A 24,579-nucleotide genomic window follows, 5' to 3' on the forward strand; every position below is an offset into this window, starting at 1 on the left:
TTGAAAATCATTACAGTCCTAATGATGGAGTGTTCATTTCTGTCCAGATGTTTGACCTTTTCTAAAAGACAGAAAGAAAATATTTATTATTTTAAGTCATAAGAGTTCTGAAAATGGAATTTCATACCAACATTTTTTTAGTCTTTACAGAGCCAACTGTAAATAGAAGTATAGAACATCGGTAGAACAGCTGATATTTTAGTCATATTCACTTTAACTACTGTTTATTTTACAAAGGTGCTTTCCTTCCCCAAGTAGGTTTATTCTCAATATTTTTAAGTTATTTCTTGTTCCTTTCAATATGTATTGCTACTTCTGAATAGGCAGTCAGTTGTACTTGCTTCTCCTGAAAGCACAAGTCTCATTAAAATGTCAGGCTCTGGGTGTATATCATCTCTAAGGTAAAGCTCTTTATGTAGAGTCTTTTTAGAAAAATCGACATAACCTTCCTTTCTCTGATTACAGAAATTCAAACTTCATGTTTAGATTTATTTTCTACTTAGATGCTGACAAATCAATCTTCACATGTGTGTTATATATTGATTTAACTTTAAATAGGATTAGAGACTGAAGTTAAATGCATTCAAAAGCATTTGTATCTCAAAAATCAGTTTTGTGGAGGATTATATATCAAATTTTAATTTCTGAGAGAAATCATAGCAACAGTAAATAAATGACCTGAACTCTTATTATACTTCTGTATCATACCTTTTAATGTCTAAATATTAATATAAGATGGTTACTGTCTTATTTTTATTATGCTGCCTCTTCTCACTTTTCTTTTTTGTTCCTCTCCTCTTTTTTTTTCTTTCCCTACGTATCAATTTAAGCAGCTCCACAAGAAATGTGGTGACAAGTTCTTTGGAAGGTTTTCGAAACTTTTCTACCTTCTCTTCTCCTGTTAAATATAGTGCTGCAGTTCTTAGCAGTGCAGCTGCTACTGTGTCTGCTGTTCTTGCTGCAAAAACCAGGTAGAGCTGTATGTACAATGTGTGTCTTGTGTGATTCCAACACTTTTCACTGTCTTACAAGTCCCCTCAAAGCAAACATAACCATTTCAAACAGTCACAGCTCTATATGAGATCTTGGTTGTGTTGTGGACATTTTACCTATGTTGCAGACATATCCCACAATGTTTATTACTGGTTTTCTTTAAATCATCCTTTCATCTGTTTCCATTACTACCATTTATCTATGGTACTTCTGAGTTGCGTGGATTATTACATGTTGCGTGCTTATTGAGTTTTGGGTTTTTATAATTTTTAGTTTTTACATCTGGAACAGAATCAACTATCAATAGATATTTTAAGTTCTTGTTGGTATTCTCTTCTCTTACAAACTGATGTATTTGAGGGTGATCTCAAGTCTAACTACACCCTCCTCTCCAAGAAAGAATAATAACTTTTTATTTTTATGAGATTTTGTTTTTACATAATTTCTAGTAGTCTTTATAAAGCTTTATATGCTTTCTAAAAGATTGTCTCAACCAGTTTTAGTGAAAATTTAGTCAATTCTATATTAATGAGTAAAATAATAGAATACTCAGACCTTCTTTTCATCCTCTTTCTACTGCTTTGCTCCTTCTGCCTGTCTGTAAAATGTCTCTATCTTTTTCTGGAAATGTTTCAAATCATAGACTGTAAAGACTACTTTCTGCTGTTGGTCATGTGATTTTTCGACTTACAACTCTTTCTAAATGCTCACCAGGCTCTCCAGTCCTGATAAATATCACTCACTCCTGGATGCACTTTGCATCAGCCCTGTTTCCAGGCCTTTAGCTTTTTCATACCTCCAGTCCTCGAGGAAGTCAACTGGCTCTATCCATGTTAAGAAAATAAGGTACCGTGGAGCAGATTTCACAGTGGTGGTTTGCTCTAAGAGATACTGCTTTCTGTAACACCTAACTACTATATTAACAAGCCAGATGAGAAAGTCCTATGGTGGATTTGTGTTCAGTTTTAAATTAACTGTAAATTCAGTGTGATGCTAATGGACAAGCATGTTGTTTTAAATGATCATTAACTGCCCTTTTAACCCTTTGTGACATCTTTTATTAGCAGACTCGATGTTTAGTATGAAGTTATGAGTAATTGTGCGAGTATTTAAATTACAGTATAACCATTTCATTGCATGGACGGTAGCTATACTAGAATAATCAAATGTTTAGTAAGACATACCTTTATATCTTTTGAAAAAGTAAAAAAGAATAATAAAATAATTCATTTTGATTGGCTACTACTGTCTTATAGTTCTTAAATATGAGGGTTTTGGGCAAACAACTTAATTTTCACTGTGTCTGGGAAATTCTAAAACACAAAATTAATTTTTCTCCTAAACTTAACAATTAATGCCAAAAGTTATTAGGCCTAATATAAAAAATAAAAATATCCCAAGTGTTCATGAAAGATATAATCTTAATGAAATAACTGTTTAAAATCATTTCTGATGGAATGTAAAATTAATGGCAGAGTGTACAACTATGACTATAATTAGTAAAAGCCTGATATGACATAGGCTATCTGCTGATCATGTGTTCGTATTCTCTTCACTGTTACAGAGGTTTTCAATATACTTCATTATAATTCTGAGTAACTTTTAAAGGAAATGTTTAAATAGGAAGAGAGATCATTGTACGTTTTTCTCTAAGGAAAAAAGATACTCGAAATTATTTTATATTTGTGGAATTGTGTTAATAGAGCAGAAATCTTTATTCATCAGGGCTAAGTCTATACAGAGACAGGTTACTGACCACACTTGGGATAAAAAAATCTCTTTGAGGACCCAATGGCATGCTCACATCTTCTCCCCAGAAAAGTACCTTTTGCATTTTTTAAAAACTAAATGGCCTGTGGTATGTTTCGATGGGTATCAAATGGAGATGGGATAGGAAAAAGTGGAGATAGGATGGAGAAAAATACCAGTTGTGTGAGAATACCCCGTCTCCATTAGTGCATGGTCATTCAGCTCTTATCTTTATATCCCAGTAAGTTATTTTGCACTCATTGTTTAATAAAAAAAAAGAGCAGCATTAAAATTCTTGCAAACCTTGCTTGATTGGAGAATTTTAATGTTTTTCATTTATCATTGTGAAACCAAGGACAATTTTGTAACACTTTTGTACATAACCCTTACATGCAGAGCTGTCTGTCTTTAAGTAGAGATAAATTACTCTGAAGGGAATGAATCGAGTTTTCCCTTCAAATCAACATTTGGTTGTTTAAATAAACTTCTTGTTTTAAAAAAAGGCGTGCCTGCGGTTAGGGACTGATTGATGCTATCCATGGACCCGCTTATAGAATGGGTGTTAGTAGCCATTATCATTACTTTTTATTAACAGCAATAGGCACAAACTAAATATATTTTGGTATTTGGGAAAGGGAAATGATTTTTGACAGGTAAGTGAGTTGGCATTCTGGAAAGCAGGAACTATGGGTTTCCTGAGAAGACCTTTTAAATTTTAAATTTAGAAAAAATATATATGAGTCATGTTTTCAGAAAGAAGATACCAATTTAAGTAATCGTGCCATACTATATTAGTAAATTAGTCATTAATTAAAATATTTTTGCTGTTAGTGATTATTGTAATGTTTTATTCCAAAATATAAAATAATAAAGCCAATATCTTTATTAATTCTTTAATCTTTAGTACATGATATCTGTTGTTTATGTATTTTCTTTAAATAGTAGCTAATACTAAAAATTAGGCAAAAAGATGTTAGCTCTTTTAGAGACCTAGGCATTATAATTTAGATATGTGATTGTCTCAGTAAATCTTAATATTCTTCCATTCCTACATTAAATGTTTTAAGTAAATAGAGATCTATTTCTCCTGAGAATGTTGAACTCTGCTCATCATCCTGAACTTAAATATAAATGGAACAACTTTCTTGCTTACAATTTAGAATTTTTTAAAGTCTTTATAATCTGCTGCACACACTTTGTGTCTAAGAATACTGTTTAAGATTTAAACATCTTAGGCCTTTTGGGAGAGAATATATAAAGACTATATCCAAAGGATACAATAAAAAAATGTACATATGTATAGGTAAAAATTGAAGTGTAAAAAGAGACTCTCCATTGTTTGGGGGAATGTAGGATCTTTAAAAATTCTGTGGACAGATTTTCAATTTTTTTTCTCTCTCTGTGCTTAGCATAGAACCAAGTACTTTACTTGTATTACATGTATTATCTCATTGTGTTTCATTTAATCCTAACAATAACTTTGGAATAAAAGTAGTATTTTCATCTGATTTTTACCAACAAAGAAACGTTATCAACTTCAGGTAACTTACCCAAAGTCACAGTAAAGTCCTCAGCCTCAGTTTATAATGTAGTGCAGGAAACAAGATACATAAAGAAGTTATTTTTTTAAAAACCCTGGCTATTACAAGTTGAAATTTAACTATATGTGATGCATTTAATATGTGTCATGAACTGAAGGAAGGAGAGTCTCTACCTCTAGAAGGTTGATTAAATAAAATGTATTAATTATTCAGTATGGTACACGGTGCATGATAGATACTATTTTTACTACTGTTGTTAATTATAGATGATACCTGGATGTGTGCAGAGGGAGAGTGGGGGAGGTGCCTTCCATGTAGAACTGGAAAAAAATGGAGAATTGTGGACAGAGAGATGTTTCCAGCATAAAATTTGTATCGCAAAGTGGGAGGAGATAATGATTAGACAGGTAGATTGTAGCTATATCTTAGAAGGCTTTGAATGTCCTGCTGAAGTATAACTTAAAACTTAGCCCTCCACCCTCTAATGGTTAAATCCAGTCTTCAGCTTTTCCATCATCTGCTTGAAAACCTTCTGGAGATAGGCCTCTCACTAGAGATATTGGTAGGAAACAGAATACTTCCTTTGGACAGTTTTTCATATTAGGAAGTACCTCCTTTTATTGAACCAAATCTGTCTCACCATAGATTTGACACTACATTAGGCAAAGAGAATGTAGCCATATAGAGTGAATCCACATGTCACATAAGTGAGGATTGCTCTTATGCTTCTCCAGAGTTTTTTTCGTACCCTAGGCCAATGTTACCAGTTCCTTCAACCAAACTTCACTGGGCTTGGCATTAATTTTCTATCATCCTGGTCACTTTCTTCTAAGTAAGTCTGTCCAGCAGCTCTCCTGGAATTGAAAATTTTAACTCATTCAGGTTATTAAGCATTAATTTGGGTTTTGGTATTTCCAGATTATATTTTTGTTTAATCTGTAACTTCCAGTATTGCTGGGTCATAAATTTTCTTAGAACTGTAAACATAGGGATTATTAGGTTTTTTTTTTTCAAATCCACATGAACCCTTGCATTAACCTTAGAATTGAAATGACCCATACTTCTGTATTGTTTTCAAAAAATCTTGTATTTGTAATGTATAAGAATATTGAAAATGTCTTTTATTATTTGAATATAATAATTATCCTTTTCATATATTTAAGCTAATATTCTGTGCCTTAGAGTATGCTAAGTATTTTGTACATAATTGTCTTACCTAAGCCTCATGGAACTCTTATGAGCAAAGTATTATCCCCATTTAAAGGTTAAGTAAATGAGACTTAGAGAGGTAAAATAATTTGTTCATCACAAAGCTTTTAAAAGTTACTCATAACCATTCTACTATAAAGCTTAAACTCTATTTCCATTAATATTATTTATTGTGTCATCTTTACTGATAATTGTGTTCAGCATTGCTATTAAGTAGTAGTTTACTTTTTATTCACAAAAATTACTAAAGTGCTCAAATTTTTCATTGTATGGTACGTTTTAACATCAAGCAGCTTTCAGTTTTTCATGAAACTGATTAGAAATGATAAAAGAAGGTGATGGCTCTGTTACACTTGAATTTGAGAGAACAGTAATAAGAAACAATATTTCAAGATTGTTGAAATAGCTGTAGTATGATTTTTCCAAACTGTTTGGTGTCAGAGGTGCCCTAGGACCACCTCCTCACTAGAGGATTTATAGAACTGGGTGTATAGTTGTACTCATGACTAAGATTTATTATAGTGTGAGAATACAAAGCAAAATCAGCAAGGGAAAAGGTACAAGGGATCAAGTCCAGCAGAAAAGAGGCTCAAGTTTCTGAAAGTCCTTTCTCAGTGAAGTCACACAGGATATTTTGATTCCTACAGCAATGAGTTACGATAAAACATACAGTGTTGTCTACCAGAGAAGCTCAGTAGATACTAAGTGCTTAAGACAAGGTTTTTATTGGGGCTTCTTATTTTGTCACACTGTGCCTAGTTCATACCATAGTCCAGACTTACAGAAGGAAAGTAGGTATTTAGCGTAAACCACATTGTTGATATAGTTTAGGCACAGTGAGCTACTCTTACCTTTTAGATTCTTTTTAAAGATTTTATTTATTCATTTGACAGAGAGAGAGAGAGCACACAAGCAGAGGGAGCAGCAGGGGGCTTGATCCCAGGACCCTGGGATCATGACCTGAGCCAAAGGCAGACGCTTAACCAACTGAGCCACCCAGGCGCCCCTAAAGAAAGTGTTACATGACTGTAGGGAACTATTTACCAGTCAAGTTCTCAAATGCCAGTTAGAGGCCAACCTTGCAAGCAGGCCTTCCTAAGACTAGGCCTCTTTTGTTAGGTGTTCATCTCAAATTCAAGAGCATTGAGAAGTTAAGTATTCTTATTCATTTGGTAATATAGCGAACATGATTGAATTTGAAATTTCTTTTCATTGAAATAATCTCAACCTAAACAGTAAAAAGGACATTTATTTTACTGGTCATTAATTAGGATTCTATCTTTATTGATCTACTCCTCCAGCTGTTGTTTGCATTTATTGAAGGACGTGAGTTTCTATGCATGGAATTATTTAAGCAAGCAGTACTTTGATTTCTGTTCAAGTTAGTAGGATGTATTCTTCTTATTGTTGTTATAGTAGTAATTATTATACTTCACTAGAGAGAAGCTGCTACAGTATTATATCATTCCAAAGTACATATTTTATAATTTGAGCTACCTAAAATTATTTTTTTTGAAATGACAACATATAATATAAATAACAAATGACAGGGTAATGAAAAGCCATATGATCTTCTAAATCAACCTGGAGCGAGCACAGACAAGGCCTCCTGTTAAGCAAGTAAAGTAACTCTGATTGAGGACAGTGGCCGTCTTGTCTCATTTTCCTGTATTGTGAACACAGAACACTGGATGTTCTATTAAGCTGGGGATGTTGTCTCTTGTTTACCATTCTGTGGCCAAGCATAGCATGATGTCTGGCATGTAGTAGGTGCTTAAATATTTGTTCAATGAATGAGTGACTGAGTGGGTATTGAGTGAAAAGAGTGGTAAGATGTCAGGGAAACTTAGTTCATAAAATACCAGAAGAATGTGGGAAAGAAGGGGAAAAAAATCTGTGCATTTCATAGAGATTATCAGGATTTCTCTAATAATTAGTTGTTTTAATCTAGATGATTTTTCTGAAATGTTGAGATAGAGAAGACTAGGAAGAAGAAATTAGCTTATTATTCGAAAGAATTGGCTTCAGCAGTGTTTCAATAGCATAATTTCTCATGATAGACCTTTTAAAGAAAATTTCCAAAGTACTAAACAAATGTAATCTGACTTCTTTCATGTCCTTTCTTTTTTTTGTTTTTGTTTTTTTTGTATGTTCCTTTCGAAGAGAGTCCCTCAGTCGTGGTTTTCGAGTTTTTCTTTTTTTAAAATATTGGTTAATTAATATTTTTGTTTTCCTTATTTAATAGATTGAGAAAAGAAAGGATCATTGCTAAGTTAGTTTGCTACCACTTCACCAAAAATGTTTCCTTATTTCCTTTCTAGCAACACCCAGGAGACTTCTCAGCAGTTGGCTCCATCAGTAGCTTCAGCTCGGAGCATGCCTGAGAGGCGGGAGAGCCCAGCCTCCACCAGACCAGGGGTGACTGGTTTCACAACTGCTGCTGCCTTCAGGCCTCCAGGATCCGCCAACATTGTCAAGTCACCAAGCTGGCCACAGCCAAATCAAGCAGGTATGCCAAAGAAATCTCTTGCTTTTTATCTTTCATAAGTGTAATTATGAAAATGTCTCCCAGGATGTATGATAGAATTCACTGGTGAAACCCATTCTCAACCATCTAACCTTTAAAAAGGTCTGCAAGCAATAGCTATAGCTATTTTCCTCTGAAAAATAAACATTTTTCATAAACATTCTGTGTGTGCTCGATACACTTGCCCTTTGCTATTCATAATTATAGAATTGGGAATTTCGTTGTTTCCCAAATTACTCAAAAAGCATGTGTGAATTATAAACTTGGACTCTTATTAACAAACTATATTGTTGGAAGGTTAACCTTGGAAATACGACATTTTAGTTTTAAGGATACATACAAAATAACAACAGAAGCATTTATTGTCATCAGTTACTGAAGAAAGAATCTTTGACTTCTTATCCTCTAAGATTTATGAGACAGAGGTGGAAGAAGGTTACAGTACCAGAAAGAGAACATATTTTATTTTAATTGTTTTATTTTTGTTTTATTTTATCTGAGTATAGTTGACATATAATATTAGTTTCAGCTGTACAACATAGTGTCTCGACAATTCTTTACATTATGCTATGTTCACCATAATAAATGTAGTTACCATTTGTCACCATACAATGTTATTATAATATTATTGACTATTTATTCCCTATGCTGTACTTTTCATCCCTGTGACTTATTTAATTTATAACTGAGTTTGTACCTCTTAATCCCTTTGACCTATTTTACTTATCCCACCAGCCGCTTACCCTCTGGCAGCCACCACTTAGTTCTCTATATTTATGACTCTGTTTTGCTTATTTATTTGTTTTGCTTTTTAGATTCCACATATAAATGAAATCATATGGTATTTGTCTTTCTCTGATTTATTTTACGTAGCATAATACCTCCTAGGTCCTAGCATAATACCCTCTAGGTCCATCCATGTTGTCACCAAGGGCATGATCTCATCATTTGTTATGGCTAAGTAATATTCCACTGTATATTTAAAGCACATCTTTATCTATTCATCCGTCGATGGACACTTGGGTTGCTTCCCTATCTTGGCTATTGTAAATAATGCTACAATAAACATAGGGATTGCATATATTTTGTTAAACTAATAATTCTGTTTTCTTTGGGTAAATACCCAATAGTGGAATTACTAGATCCTACGATATTTCTATTTTTAAGTTTTTGAGGAATTTCCATACTGCTTTCCCCAGTAGTTGCACCAAATTCTATTCCTACAAATAGTGCACAAGAGTTCCCTTTTATCCACATCCTTGCCAACACTTGTTTTTTCTTGTCTTTTTTATTTTAGCCATTCTGACTGGTAGAAGGTGATGTCTCTTTGTGGTTTTCATTTTTATTTACCTGATGATTAGTGATGTTGAGCATCTTTTCATGTGTCTTTTGGTGTCTGTATGTCTTCCTTAGAAAAATGTTTATTCACGTCCTTTGCCCTTTTTTTAAAATAATTTTTTATTATATTATGTTAATCACCATACAGTACATCATTAGTTTTTGATGTAGTGTTCCATGATTCATTGTTTGCATATAACACCCAGTGCTCCATGCAATACGTGCCCTCCTTAATACCCATCACCAGCCTAGCCCAATCCCCCAACCCCTTCCCTCTGAAACCCTCAGTTTGTTTCCCAGAGTCCATAGTCTCTCGAGGTTCATTCCCCTTTCTGTTTACCCCTCTCATTTTTCCCTTCCTTCTCCTACTGACCTCCCTGCTATTCCTTATGTTCCACAAATGAGTGAAACCATATGATAATTGTGTTTCTCTGCTTGACTTATTTCACTTAGCATAATCTCCTCCAGACCCATCCACGTTGCTGCAAATGTTGGGTAATCGTTCTTTCTGATAGCTGAGTAATATTCCATTGTATATATGGACCACATCTTCTTTATCCATTTGTCTGTTAAAGGGCATCTGGACTCCTTCCAGAGTTTAGCTATTGTGGACAATGCTGCTATGAACATCGGGGTGCATATGGCCCTTCTCTTCACTACATCTGTATCTTTGGGGTAAATACCCAGTAGTGCAATTGCTGGGTCATAGGGTAGCTCTATTTTTAACTTTTTGAGGGACCTCCACACTGTTTTCCAGAGTGGCTGTACCAACTTGCATTCCCACCAACAGTGTAAGAGGGTTCCCCTTTCTCCACATCCTCTCCAACATTTGTTGTTTCTTGCCTTGTCCATTTTTGCCATTCTAACTGGTGTAAGGTGGTATCTCAATGTGGTTTTGATTTGAATTTCCCTGATGGCTAATGATTTTGAACATTTTTTCATGTGTCTGTTAGCCATTTGTATGTCTTCATTGGAAAAGTGTCTGTTCATATCTTCTGCCCATTTTTTTATTTGATTATTTGTTTCTCGTGTATTGAGTTTGAGAAGTCCTTTATAGATCTTGGTTACCAGCCTTTTTATCTGTACTGTAATTTGCAAATATCTTCTCCTATTCTGTGGGTTGCCTCTTTGTTTTGATGACTATTTCCTTTGCTGTGCAGAAACTTTTTATCTTGATGAAGTCCCAAAAGTTCATTTTTTCTTTTGTTTCTCTTGCCTTTGGAGACGTGTCATGAAAGAAGTTGCTGTGGCTGATGTCGAAGAGGTTACAGCCTATGTTCTCCTCTATGATTTTGATGGATTCCTGTTTCACATCAAGGTCTTTCATCCATTTGGAGTTTATCTTTGTGTATGGTGTGAGAGAGTGGTCAAGTTTCATTCTTTTGTATATAGCTGTCCAATTTTCCCAGCTCCATTTATTGAAGAGACTGTCTTTTTTCCACCGGATGTTTTTTCCTGCTTTGTCAAAGTTTAGTTGACCATAAAGTCCAGGGTCCATTTCTGGAGTCTCTATTCTGTTCCATTGGTCCATGTGTCTGTTTTTGTGCCAGTACCATGCTATCTTGGTGATCACAGCTTTGTAGTACAGCTCGAAATCCGGCAACGTGATGCCCCCAGCTTTGTTTTTCTTTTTCAACATTTCCTTCCTTTGCCCATTTTTAATCAGATTATTTGGGGTTTTTTGGTGTTGCCTTGTATAAGTTCTTTATATTTTGAACATTAACCCCTTATCAGATATATAATTTGTAAATATCTTCTCCCATTCAGTTGGTTGCCTTTTCGTTTTGTTAATGATATCCTTCCTTGATTTTGCTGTAGTTCCAATAGTTTATTTTTGCTTTTGTTTTCCTTGCCTGAGAAGACATATGTAGAAAAATGTTGCTAAGGCCAATGGCAAAGAGATTACTGCCTATGTTTTTTAAGTTGTTTTTTTTATGGTTTCAGGTCTCAAAGTTAGGCCTTTAATTCATTTTTAGTTTATTTTTGTGTATGGTGTAAAAAAATGGTCCCATTTCATTCTTTTGCATTTAATTGTCCAGTTTTCCCAGGAACATTTATTAAAGACTGTCTTTTCCCCTATTGTAATGTTCTTGCCTCCTCTGTCATAGAGTGATTGACCATATAAGCATGGGTTTATTTCTAGGCTCTGTATCCTGTTGTATTGATCTATGTTTTTGCCAGTACCATACTGTTTTGATTACTTTAGCTTTGTAGGATAGTTTGAAATCTGGGACTGTGATGCCTCCAGCTTTGTTCTATTTTCTCAATATTGCTTTGTCTATTCAGGGTCTTGTGTGGTTCCATACAAATTGTAGGATTGTTTGTTCTAGTTTTGTGAAAATGCTGTTGGTATTTTAATAAGGACTGCATTGAATCTGTAAATTTCTTTGAGTAGTATGGATATTTTAAGATTAAATCTTCCAGTCCATGAGCATGGAATGCCTTTCCATTTGTTTGTGTTGTCTTCAATTTCTTTCATCAGTGTTTTGTAAGTTTTCATAGTACAGGTCTTTCACCTCCTTGGTTAAGTTTATTCCTAGGTATTTTTTTTTTTTTTTTTTTGGTGCAAATTGTAAATGGAATTATTTTCTTTATTTCTCTTTCTGGTAGTTCATTAGTGTACAAAAATGCAACCAATTTTTGTGCATTGTTCTTGTACCCTGCAACTTAACTAAATTTGTTTATTAGTTCTAAGAGCTTTTTGGTAGAGTCTTTAGGGCTTTCTATATATACTATCAGTCATCTGCAAATAGTAACAGTTTTTCTTCCTCCTTACCAATTTGGATGCCTTTTATCTCTTTTTCTAGCTAATTGTGATGACTAGGACTATGTACTATGTTGAATCAAAGTGGCAGGAGTAGATATTCTTGTCTTGTTCTTGATCTTAGAGAAAAAGCTGTCAGCTTTTCATCACTGAATATGATGTAAGCTCTGGGTTTGTCATGCATAGCCTTTATTATGTCGTGTGTACTCTATAAACCTACTTTGTTGAGAAAAGTTTTTATCATGAACAGATGTTGCACTTTGTCAAATGCTTTTTCTGCATCCAATGAGATGATCCTATGGTTTTTATCCCTCATTTTGTTATAGAAACAGAACATTTGAATAGTAAGGTGGAACAACTTGGTCTGAATCTGGAAACCTGCATTTTCATTCACTTTTACAGATAAATAGCTTTAAGTAAAAATCACTTAACCTCTTTGACCCTCTGTTTTCTGATCTGCAAAATAAAGACAGACTAAATAATCTTCTGTTCCTCCCAACATGAATAAAGGTTATGGTTATAGGACTAAAGGACTCTCTTAACAAGAAGATGGGACTATATACTTAAGTGTTTCCAGTCCCACCCTCAGCCTTCATCTCTTCCACTCTTTACACTCTCTAAATGATCTGTCATCCAGATTCCTTTTACAACCTAGCCACTGATAATTTAAAGTCCTCTCTGTCCTGAACTCCATATCCTCAAAATTGTTAACTTACTTGCTGTTTACAGGTCGCACCTCAAATGCAGCATGTCCAAAAGTATTATTACCTATACCTATCTCTGGGAATGGAGCATCCACCCAGTCACCAAAGCTCCAGTGTAAGCTTGAGAACCTTCCACCTCTACCCCCATGTTCTCACAGTAACTGACACCTAATGATTTCACTTCTGAGTATTTTTCAAGTTTCTTTCCCCTCTTAGTGGTCAGAGCCATTGCCTTGGTTCAGGCCTTTGTTATTGCAAACAACTTCTAAGTAATTTCCTTGTCTCCTTCTCACCCCCATCAATCTGTCCTTCATGCTGCAGCAAGTATCTTTCTAAAACTCTGATTTGCCCACTTTACTCTCCTGTTGCAGATGCTTTACTATATTTCCCCATTCCTTATCATCAAAGTCGGCTTTCAGTCTGGCTCCCAATAACTTCTCAATGTCATCTCCCACTGCTTTCGAATTATAATCTGTGCCATAGCCTTACTAAAGCATCTTAAGTTACTGAGACATGCCATGCATGTTACCTTGCTTTAGAATGTTCTCTGGTCCTTCTTCATAGAATGTGCTTTTTTTTTTTTTTTTTTTCAACCTTGACTGCTATAGAATTCTAGTCTATCCTCATCAGTGTTGGGATAAGAATTGATTGAATACGCGAGGGACTGCTTAAAAAAAAAAAAATATATATATATATGTATGTATGTATATGTATACATATGTGTATATATATGTGTATATATATTTTAAGAATTGCTCAAAGGATTGATCATTTATTAATATTTAAGAATAATTTTTATAGTTCTAGGAGTGGATTTTTAGTTAATTTAATTTAGGAATCCATCTTTTGCTTTGCATTTTCCATGGTGTTTAAATCTATTAACACTAAATAATTTTACGATAAATAAATTATTTTTAGAAAAATACTAATGATTTATAGTTAAAATTACTTCATAGTGTCATTTTGAATAGTTTTGAATTACCATTATGTATTATTAATTTTACAAAGAAGCTAAAATTTTTTTGTTGAGGGGGGCAAGAGATAAGCCATTGCATATGATCTAGACTATTTTAGGGACTATTTTATCACTTTTGAAAACTTAAAACATTTAGACTAGTGTCATTAGCTTCTGAAATTTCTGGACTGTTAATTGATTTAGCAAGACCTGTTCTCTTGGGGGAAAATGACAGCTCAGCCTCCTACATTTTTATTTATTTTCCATTTACTTGAAGCTTATCTATGAGGTGGAGATTTGCTCTAATTATTTTGTATGTGCGTTAGACTATAGAAAGTAACTTTAAGAAAAATCTCCTTGGTGTAATAATTGGAAGAGAACAGGAGAATGTTTCTTAAAAGTGAGGGAAAGACTATCTGATGTAGAAACTGAAGGGAGGGCATTAAGTATGTGCCCTGGAGAGGGCAGAGTTTATATACTGCTTTTGGAAATTCAGAAACTATGGTCAAAATACCACTCTCACTGTTAAAGTGAAAAGAAAAAAATTGAGGCGGAATTCCTGGAGAAGACACTACAGCAAAATTACCACAAGAGGGCAACAGAATCCTGTCTTCTTTGAGTGTGATTTGTTAGAATTATCAAAGCAGTCAAATAAAACAACTGTAATCATGATTCATATGGTTTGTATTTAAAAGATTATACTTTTTTACAGAAAATATAAGTGAATTTAATTTGAGCAAAACTGTAAGAGTATAAACCATTACACATTATATGACATTATAAAGCATTGATATCATTAATATGTATGTTTTGCCATTGTGAATCATAGTTGAATGACATCATGATGCTTAGCTCAAATTAGAAAATATTTGCAGAACTCCGGCTGTTTATTTTGCTCTAGGTGCTACAAATTGGCATTTAATGTGTATTATATGATGTAAAATTACTTATTTTACACTATTTTGTAAAAATCATAAAATAAATAACAGAATCCCCAGCCATATTTAAAACAAAACAAAACAAAACCATCTCAGAATCTACTCTTATCTTTGATAGGTAGTTTTAAGAGCTTCTTAATGCAAATGAAAAGGTTCTTTTGATTTAGAAGGGGATAGCTGTCTCATTATGGGTTCTTACCTTCTTCACAGTTCACCTGTGAAGACTACAGTGCCAGTGAAGGGGAAGCAAAAGCTAGAAAGGCCAGTTGCTGCCTAGCAGACTCTGGTAAAGTGTTGAGTTCTCTCACACCGAGAACTTCAGGCTTCTTTCTTTTGATACTTCACAGCTGTGTTCTAATGTAGGTGAGAAAAGATCCTCCCCCATCATCATCAAAGAGCGACTGTTACCAGTGATGTTTTAAAATAAGTCCTAAAGTTGGGCAAGAAGGAGGAGATACAAATTACTAAGCTGCAGTCTGTAACCCACTTGGTTGATCCTGAAGTCAGTTTAATGGATTATAGCCAGTATTTTCATTTAAAAAAATGAAATAAAATGGAAGATATAAGACTATTTTAATATATTAAGTATTTTAACATAGTAAGAGTAGTAGATATCATGTTATGAAAATGTGGTTTTAGTTTGTATATGTATTTAAGTAAGTACAAACACATATATTTGGGGTCAGCAGGTAAACACATATATTTTGGGTCACAGTATTTCTTACTATGTTTTAGTAGTTGAGAAAAAATTTGGAAGTCGTTTATTTAAATAAGTATTTTAGACATACTTTTGTTTATTGGGATGACTAATATGGTTTTGAAATGATACCTTCCCAACCCCCCCCAAAAAAAACTGCATTGAAAATACTGATTGAAATTTTAAGACCTACTAGTGTGTTCTGAATCTGTTTCCATTACCTCCACTGAAGTTCTGACTTTGAATCTTAGATCATTTCATTAGTGGTGTTATATAGCTTGTGTTACCAGAAGTCTTTCAAGAATATAGTAATGCTGTACAAGTTGATAAAGAAGAACTAGGTGATTATGTTAACAGCATTACAGTTTAGATTGGATCATCTTCTTTTTCTCAGGCATGGAGTTTAACATACAGCACCACACATGCATACACAAGCTTGTCAGTGGCTGGCAAAGACCTAACTATTTTATGATGCAATATGTTGAAAAGTTCGTAGTCTGCATGAAAGCATTAAGATACAACAGAAGTAAGAATCCAAGCTTGAGTTTTATGTAAGTTAGCAATACTACTTTATACTTGCCCTGTGTGTGCTTTTACTACTTCAATAATTCAGATGTAGTAGCCCCTTTAGAAATGTTGACTTGATCTAGAAAGATACGTAAAAGGTGACATTCTTTTTGTTAGTTTTCAGAATTGGGGATTTGTACTTTTTTAAACTTATATTTTAATTCATTGTATTTGTATGCTATAGATTTTTTAATGCTTAAAATCTTCATATTGCATATAATTAATAAGTAGATAGATATTGTCAAAACATTCATAAATTTTATGGTGTAAGTTACAGATATTTTCCTGTGTTTATGTAGGTGATATAATTTGCTGTGTAATGTTTTCCCTAGATTCTCTTTAGGTTATGGATTCCAGATTGGGTAGGTTTAGTTCATTTGATTCAGATATAAAATATTTCTGTCTTACCCAAATATAGTCAGATGTTCTTCACAAATCCAGTCTTAAAAGTCACGAAGAGCCATTAGATGTTTGAAGCACATCAGTTTTCTAACTTGAGTTTAATTATACACAAAATGAGAATGACTAATTCATTAGAATATAATCAGTGCTTTGCTAGACCAGGCCTATTGTTCATCTAACCAGCTTTGCTGACAGGTGGTGGCTCTGAAGAATCGGAGTGCCTGCCCTATTGGGTGTGAATTTCAGAATGCCAGAGACATTCCCTAAATGGAGCATTTGAGCCTTCAGTTTCTTTATCTGTTAAGTGTCTAAAAAAGTCCCCTATGACGTTGTTTTGTATGTATGTATATAAGTAAGCATGTATGCGTACACACATATGATATATATTGAAGTGTGTGGTACATAGATGGTACTCAAGAAAGGTTAAGTTTTTACCTCTCTCTTCCTTTTAGTGACGGCATTCATAGCTCACACTGTTAACATCCAGCAGAACAGTTCTCATGTGACTTCTCTGCTTGAAAATGTTTTGGGCTGTCTGCTTCCCACACATTAAATGTTTGGCTTTTTAACAGAGCTTGTGTGCCCTTTATTACCTTGTGCCAACCTCCTTCTCCAGCCTGTTTTGTAATATAGTTCTTCATGTTCTCTGCAGTCCCATCACACTAAAGTTCAAGAGTTCGTACCATTTCTTGGGCACACACCTCTGTGGTTAGTAAAGCTGCTGCTTTCATTTGAAATGCTTTTCCACCCTTCAGCCCTTGAAAAATTTCTATTCACTCTTTAAAACCAGATGTTATCTCCTTTGTGAACCTTTCTTTAGCCCTCTAAATAATTGGCTAGTCTTTCTCTGTGTTCCTACAAAATGTTGATGATGGCTTTATTATAACATTCATCATATTCATTGTAATTGTTTACATATGTGTCTTTTACCACTGTTTTTAGATCCTCTTATGGACAGGGACCAAGTCTTCCTAATCTTTGTTTTACGCTACCTAAACAATACCTGGCACAGTTTATAGGCCTTCAGTAAAAGACAGTGGCTGAATAAATGAGTGAGTAGATAGGTCAGTTTGTTATATTTTGGACATCTTCTTCATATGATTTGAGGGATTCACAAGACATTGTTCTTTCCTCCTACCAGACTTGAAATTCCCACAGCAGTCATTGAACAAACATGGACATGCTGTCTGCCAAAGGCTGCCATTAAAAATGACACCTATTGCTTAGGGAGCAGAGGACTCCACTCTCCTTGAAGCATTAAACTGCCATTAAGACTTAAAAGTTGTGAACATCAGCAGTACTATGACTAGTACTATATTATTTCTTTCCAGTAATTAAAAAAGTAGTAATATCTGAAGCCCAGTGGTAGGAATTTTTTTCTTAAAAAATATGGGAATATATGCCCTATAAGGAACCAAGCAGTGGAATGCTAGGGATAGCCACTCACTTTGTCAATGTGGACAAATTAACATGGATGCAAACTAAAGCACCAGTAAATAACAGAAATCAGCCAAAAAAGGTGCAGAGAGTTAAGTCGGGTTATAAGGGCCAGGTCAGAAGACAGGGAGGTCTAGATCAATGGAAAGAAAGAGACCAATAAAGTTCCAATGATACAATCTTGAGATAGAATGTTTGTTTATATTAGAGTTTAGAGTGGAGTCATATTTTATGCAGAAATAAAGTGTTAATATTTATGCCTACAATAAAATCATATGTAGCAATGCCCCTTGAATATTTTTAGGAAGAGGCCTAAGTTGGAGAGGGAGTGGCATATACAAAAGCTCTCAGAGAACTTGGCTTCTTGGAGGAAGAGCAAGTTGTTCAGTATGTTCGGGACTATATAGTGGCCGGAAAGAAGGTTGGATGGGTTAATAGGTGCCTGGTCAGAAAAGGGCTTTGAAAGTAAGAGTGTGGATTGATGCAGAAAGGAAGCCCCTAACAAATTTGTAAACTGGAAAGTGACAATCAGGTTTGCATTATTAAAAGATCATTATAGTATTAATTTGTTTAAAATATCATTATAACCTCAGTGTAGAGATTAAGATTGGAGTCCCGGAGACTAAATTAAGAGATGGTTGAGGAAATCCAGGATAGTAACGATGATAATGAATGTTACCCTGGCCAGTGGCCATGGGAATGGAGAGAATTCTAAGGACAAGAGAATTCAGCTTTACACTTTAACCTGACTGGGGGGCAAGTTCTAACTTTGCTTTTCCGGGGAGCTTTATTTCCTAAAGAGCATTTATTTATCCTCTACTAAAACACTGGCAGGGATTGTATTTGGCTTGGAGAAACTATACTTGGTTTTGAGTAGGTCAGATTATGGAACAGAAAATTGGTTGAATATGTCTAGGTGTTTTTTTTTTTAAGTAGTATGTCTAGTTACAAAATATAAATATGAGTGGGTTGCATCTTGTATTATACTTGAGAAATAAGTTAAAGTTTACTTTTATAACATAACATACTTTTATAGTCTATTTGTGCATTTGCATAGGCAAGTACATTAATTTCCCCTAAATTATAATTTTCTAAAAGTTGACTCTTTTCCAATTCTTTATAGTTGGAATTATGAAATTGGTAGCTTTGGCACTGCATTCCTTGCCTTTGCAGGAAGGACTTGTGTTACATGCTGTCATGGAAATAAACATCGTGAGGTGGAAAAGGGGCTTCTTACAAGACAAAAGAAAAATTCTATAGAGCCCTACAATTTAAAAATTAAAAATTAAATTAGTCATGTTGTAGATGTATGTATATGTGTGTATGTATACATATATATGTATATATATATATAGTTCAGAAAGCTTTAACTTGATATGCTTGAAATTTTTTTCGTTAATTACAGGATTTTTCTTCTTTCCCACTTTCAAAATAGGTAGCTTTTAAGAGCATTTGTGATGATACTTAATTGTATTAATATTATGTTAAGTATTTAATAAATAACTTATAATTTCTTACTCAGAAAATCATTTAGCTATATAATATTGGCTAATACTGTAATCACCATTTTCTATAGAAAAATTTATTTTATAAATCCATTGAAAATAAAAAGCTCTGTTATGTTTTCTTTTACAGTAGTTAGTATTGTCTAGGTGTGCTGAAATTTTTCCTTTTGCCATTTTCATTAGCATCTTTTACAGCTTGTTGGAATAATGCCACCGTGGTGCTGTCGTTTATTGTATGTACACACAACTCCCTGTTTATTCTTTTGTCCCCTGATGTTGGCAAAAAATTATTGGATTTCTTTTTTTACTTGTATTGTTAAATGTATCCATGGAGGCAGACATTCCGTTGATGAAACAAAAGGCGTTTAACTGATGGTGACATACTCAATACACTAGCAGTATTTTATTTAATATTAGACATTCACAATCTTTGATACTCCTATTGAATAAATTCATCAGGTTATATGCATTTATACATATATATTCTTTTATTTTTTTCTTTTTGAAACAGTTTTTAATATATGTAGTAAAGGCAGGGACTCTTAATTTACAATGAGATTTATAAAAATGGCTGATTCTTCTTAAAAACATGAATTATGTTTTGAAGAACAGTGCACGTAAGCTGTAAATAGAAAAGTTAGGATCATTTTAAAGTCTTTTGGGACATAGTAAATTTCTTTTGGTCAAATGAAAAAGGGAAAAAGTCACAACCTTTTCAAAATGAATATTTAGTTAATTTTAGCTTCTGTTGCATCCGGTCTTAAGGAATACTCACCATCCCCATTTGGGCATTTAGAACTCAGGAATATAATGTGTAGTCTTGTAGGAAGCAAAAAACCTTTGCTTAACAGTGAAATTGGGGGTATCACTGATTAATAATAATTATTTTTATAATATTTTAAGTTTTTAAATGTATTTTTCTTCAGTGTACAATAAGACAATGTCATTAAAATTTTAAATGGGCATCATTTTACTAGGGAGGCAACAGAGCCTAAGAAAAGCCAAAGTTGTTCAGAACTAAGTTGAACTCCGTTATTCTGACTAAATAGTGCATTTTCTTGTTTCACAAGACAGTATCAATGACTATATTTAAGGAGGACTAAATCCTCTCTGAAAGAAATGAGTCTTGCTTTGCACAGGGAGGATAAACCAGATGACTGGCAGCTACTAGGGTCTGCTTTCAGTAACATTTTCTTTGCATCTAAACTCCATTTTTAAAATTTAGCTAAGATTCTAGTTAACATGACCCTTACTGTACCCTGCCTCTTCTGTGTGCTGCATTTTAGCAATAAAGAAAAGCTTATTTATTCATTATGGACAGAGCTTTGGAGAAATCTGATGTATTCTTTTTTTTTTTTTTCCCAAGGAAGACTCAGATGTATTTATGAGATCTGATTAGATCAAAGATTGAATGATGTGCATCTCAGTTATAAGTGGATATAAATTCTATCTTTTATTTGAAGTCTAAAGAAGATAGGGGTGAGAAAGGAAATTATAGTTTCTACAACCATCCCAAATTTCATTGTAGGCTTTACGTTACAGTAATAAATCGAGATAACTAGATTTGCTTAGCTAAGATGGATAGATTTATTGGTTCCATTTTTAAATTTTTATATGAATAAGTAAACTGCTACCAGTTGCGTATGTTTCATCTCTTCTAATAATGTTTTACTGCCATCTGCTCCCCTGCATTTTGACATCACTAAACTAAACAGTCCACTTGCCATAAAGGCCGGACTAGAGCTGTCCATTGTCAAAACTGTGGTGTGAAGCATGTAAATATGCTTTGTCTTTTTGTATAAAAGGTAGATTTTGGTTTAGAATCATGATTCCTAGGAAAAAAATAAAAGTAACAACCATTAATTGTCTTTTTTTTTTTTCTAAACTGGAATTTATTTCTGTGTTGGAAGCTTTCCAGTGCTGATGCAAGAGCACAGCTGTAAAAGCTCTTCTTTCTCCCCATTTTTCTTTCATCCTAAGATTAAAATATTAAATCTATTCTAAGGGAAGATACCTGGATTTATTCAGATACGTTTTTCATAAAGAATTATTATTTCTTATTAATTGATGCATATGGTTTAAACCAAGGGTTGGCAAACTGGCCCTTGGTCACATATGGCCTACCACCTGTTTTTGTAAATAAAGTTTTATTGGAGCACTGCCATGCTCATGTATTTACATTTGTTACATGATGTCTGTGGCTCCATTCCTGCTGCAGTGGCAGAGTTGAGTAGTTGCAACATAAGCTATATGTCCCACAGAACCTAAAATATTTACTCTCTGGCCACTTACAGAAAAAAATTGCCAAGCCTAGGTTTAAAATCACAGGAATAAGAAAAATTATGCTTGATAATTCTGTATAGTAGATGCAAACCTTTCTTGGAGTCACAAGCACCCTTGACAACACTAATCTGAAGGCACTCTGTTGCCTATTTGTTTGTGAACATCACCTGTGAGAAGATAAACTCCTCGGGGCAAGTATCTTATTTTTGGGTGTATCTTTCATACCAAGAGTTCCTAGACCTAAAACATTGGATGTGTTTTCTGAGTAGTTATTGAATGAGTTGATACTTTATTTTTTTAACCACGTAAGATCTTCTGTCAGAGTGTAATAATAATTGATATTTATGAAGCATTTCTTACACATTCAAGAAAATGTACGTAAACATTTTACTTATATCACCTCATTTAAGTCTTCCACATTTTGAGGTAGTTGCTGTTTTACAGGTGAGGAAACGTAACACATTTCTGCGTCATGGAGCTAGAAATTAGCAGAATGAGGAGCCCAAGTGTTATCTTAACATTATGGTTATGCTAGATGTATTGCTTCCTTTGGCATAAAATAGCTGAGCGGTGTTCTCTGCTCTTAAAAGATGTGAAATTCAAACATAATTTTGGACAATGATAATAAAGTATCATTTATTTCAGAGATCTAATGGCTTCAATTGAGAGAACTAGCTTTGAGAATTAGTGGTAGTAGTAAGAGAAACGTAAGGAGTTACCCAAGTTTTCAATTTTCCAGTAACATGTATTCATCACGAGAGACATTGTTGATATTGTTTGACATGGGGAATGCTCCTTAATTTTATTCCTCTTTCTGCTTCAGAGTTTTTTTCCCCTGCATTAAAAGAATCCTATTTACATGAGCAACTCAAACCTGAGGTATCTTTATCCTTTATTTCTGAGACTAGGCTGCTTTCTCATTTATATAAATAAATGAAAATTGGTGGGAAAATGGTAAAAGCCAAGCCCGTTTGGGTTTCATGTTACTTTGGAAATAAGATCATGTTACTTATATTGTGAATATAACTGATTTTAATATATGTCCTTTATAGTTTTCTCATCCAAATATGAACAAAATTTCACAAATTTAACATTTTAAATAAATTCTTAGCTTAGATTCTATATGAGTTCACCAGTGATCCTTTTTGGTATTCTCAAGGTTGTGAATGATGGCTCGAATTTATTTTTTTGTTTTTTTAATAATTCATCTGAGTTTTTATTTTTTGTTTCTTTTTCTTTAGTATTCCTTCTCCTCTCTCCCTCCCTTCCCCCCGCCTTTTCTTTAACATGAAACACATTGACCACCCACAGTTAGAGCAGGATTTGTCTTCCCATTGTAAAATTAGAAATTGTAACAGTGATATTGAAATTATTTAGAAAATTCTATATATAACTGATAGATAAAATGTTGATTTCTAATTGAATGATGGCAAAACCAGATATTTTAAGATCTCATATCTTTATCTGCAAGGTACACACTGGGTTTCTTTTGCTTGTAACTCTGATCAAATGGAAGTTTTCTGTATAAGGTCAGCTAGTTGGGAGAAAAAGGCAACCGCCTATATCCCAAATTTTAATGACATGTGATGCAACAAATTAAGAAAGAAGAGAACTGAACCTAATCCAAGTCCCCATGCTCACTTTAATTAAGACACTCTAGATCCAGTTTAATCTGGGTTCTTAGAGTTGAAAGGCTGGCTGCTAATGGAAGAAACTAACCTCCTGAAGTTGCGGAAATATTTGATACTTAGCCTTGGGCGCACCTGTTCCAATTCTTTATGGCATACATACCAGCATTCCCCACTGCTTAGAGAACTGATAATAGTTTAATCTGTCAATTTTGCTTTTAATCATTGAATAAAAAAATCCTTGATTCCATTTAATAAAATTTGCACAAAACTCTCTAGAATGTACTTTCCTCTGATCCTAGATCTTGGCTTAACTTTAAACCTTTCCTATTTGTCCTGGATATGATTTCATGCCTGGGTAATGAAGAGTAGACTGTTGCTTATGCTTTCAACATAAGGAGCTTGACAGACAAAATGCACAGATTCTATGCTTCTCTTGGCCACCATCTGTTTGAGATGGTTGGTGAAGGGGCAGAGAAGAAAGCGCGTGCTGCGCACAATAATATGCAAGTGTGTTGCCATCATTGCTACCCGATTTAGTATGTGTAAAATTTCTACCATACCTTTGTGAACAAATTCTCTGAGATGTTGAATTACCTCCCCAGGAGTGCCAGCATGTCACTTTGATGTAGCCCAGTTATTTATATGAGTACAACATTAGCCTCAGTGTTTATAACTGGAATACCCCTTGCATTTGAGCCAGTTGTTTTTCACACTATAAAACCTCACATTTGACTTCTGTCTTGTTGAAGCTGTAAACATTGTCTTTTTCCTTTTGGGGAGGGAGCATTAGTTGATATCAGCCTTATTTCTGACTTAATAAGAATGAAATATTACAGGATTTAGAAAAATATTTTATGGTTATTCCTATATTTATTGGCATAACTTTCTCTGCTGCTTTATCCTAATTCAAACATAGTAGTTGAAATATCCCACACTTATGTAGAGTTTGTACAACAAAAAATGAATTTAATATTCAAATGCTCAAAACTGTTTGTCATTAGCAAAAGTACTAGATCTCTAATTTTATTTTCCTTTCTGAAGCAGTTATATACATCTTCTTAAATGTAGATCTCTTTCTCAAAACATGAAGAATGTATCCTTTTATCCATATGTTTTATTTCAAGAACTTTACAGCCATTAAATGTAATGGCTGAAAACTGTGGGCAGCTATGTTTAGGGAAAGAAAGTTAGATCTCTGTAGGAAGCTCATCTTTTATAGAGTACATGAAGGGCTTAAAGGTGATAATCTAAGCTGTTGGGCACACCAGGGTAAATAAAAAACAGTGCTTTCATACATTATTCCTAAATTTATCCTGGCAGATTCATTCAGGAAATAAAG

General features: G+C 34.0%; 1 protein-coding gene across 17 annotated transcripts in view; it reads left to right on the plus strand.

Moving 5' to 3' along the window:
- PDLIM5 (PDZ and LIM domain 5) overlaps positions 1–24,579 on the plus strand; it is a 218,675-nt gene that overhangs the window by 161,607 nt on the left and 32,489 nt on the right. For 8 of the 17 annotated variants that reach the window (XM_057309726.1, XM_057309736.1, XM_057309725.1 and 5 more), the window contains 3 exons: positions 831–971; positions 1,708–1,839; positions 7,814–8,001. In XM_057309726.1, the coding sequence (XP_057165709.1) occupies positions 831–971; positions 1,708–1,839; positions 7,814–8,001 (461 nt within the window). The remainder of the gene's footprint in view (positions 1–830; positions 972–1,707; positions 1,840–7,813; positions 8,002–24,579) is intronic. The other 9 variants (XM_057309737.1, XM_057309727.1, XM_057309733.1 and 6 more) reach the window with 3 other exon arrangements.

The sequence above is a fragment of the Ursus arctos genome, unplaced genomic scaffold (assembly GCF_023065955.2).
Source record: "Ursus arctos isolate Adak ecotype North America unplaced genomic scaffold, UrsArc2.0 scaffold_9, whole genome shotgun sequence".
In the NCBI taxonomy this organism is placed as follows: Eukaryota; Metazoa; Chordata; class Mammalia; order Carnivora; family Ursidae; genus Ursus; species Ursus arctos.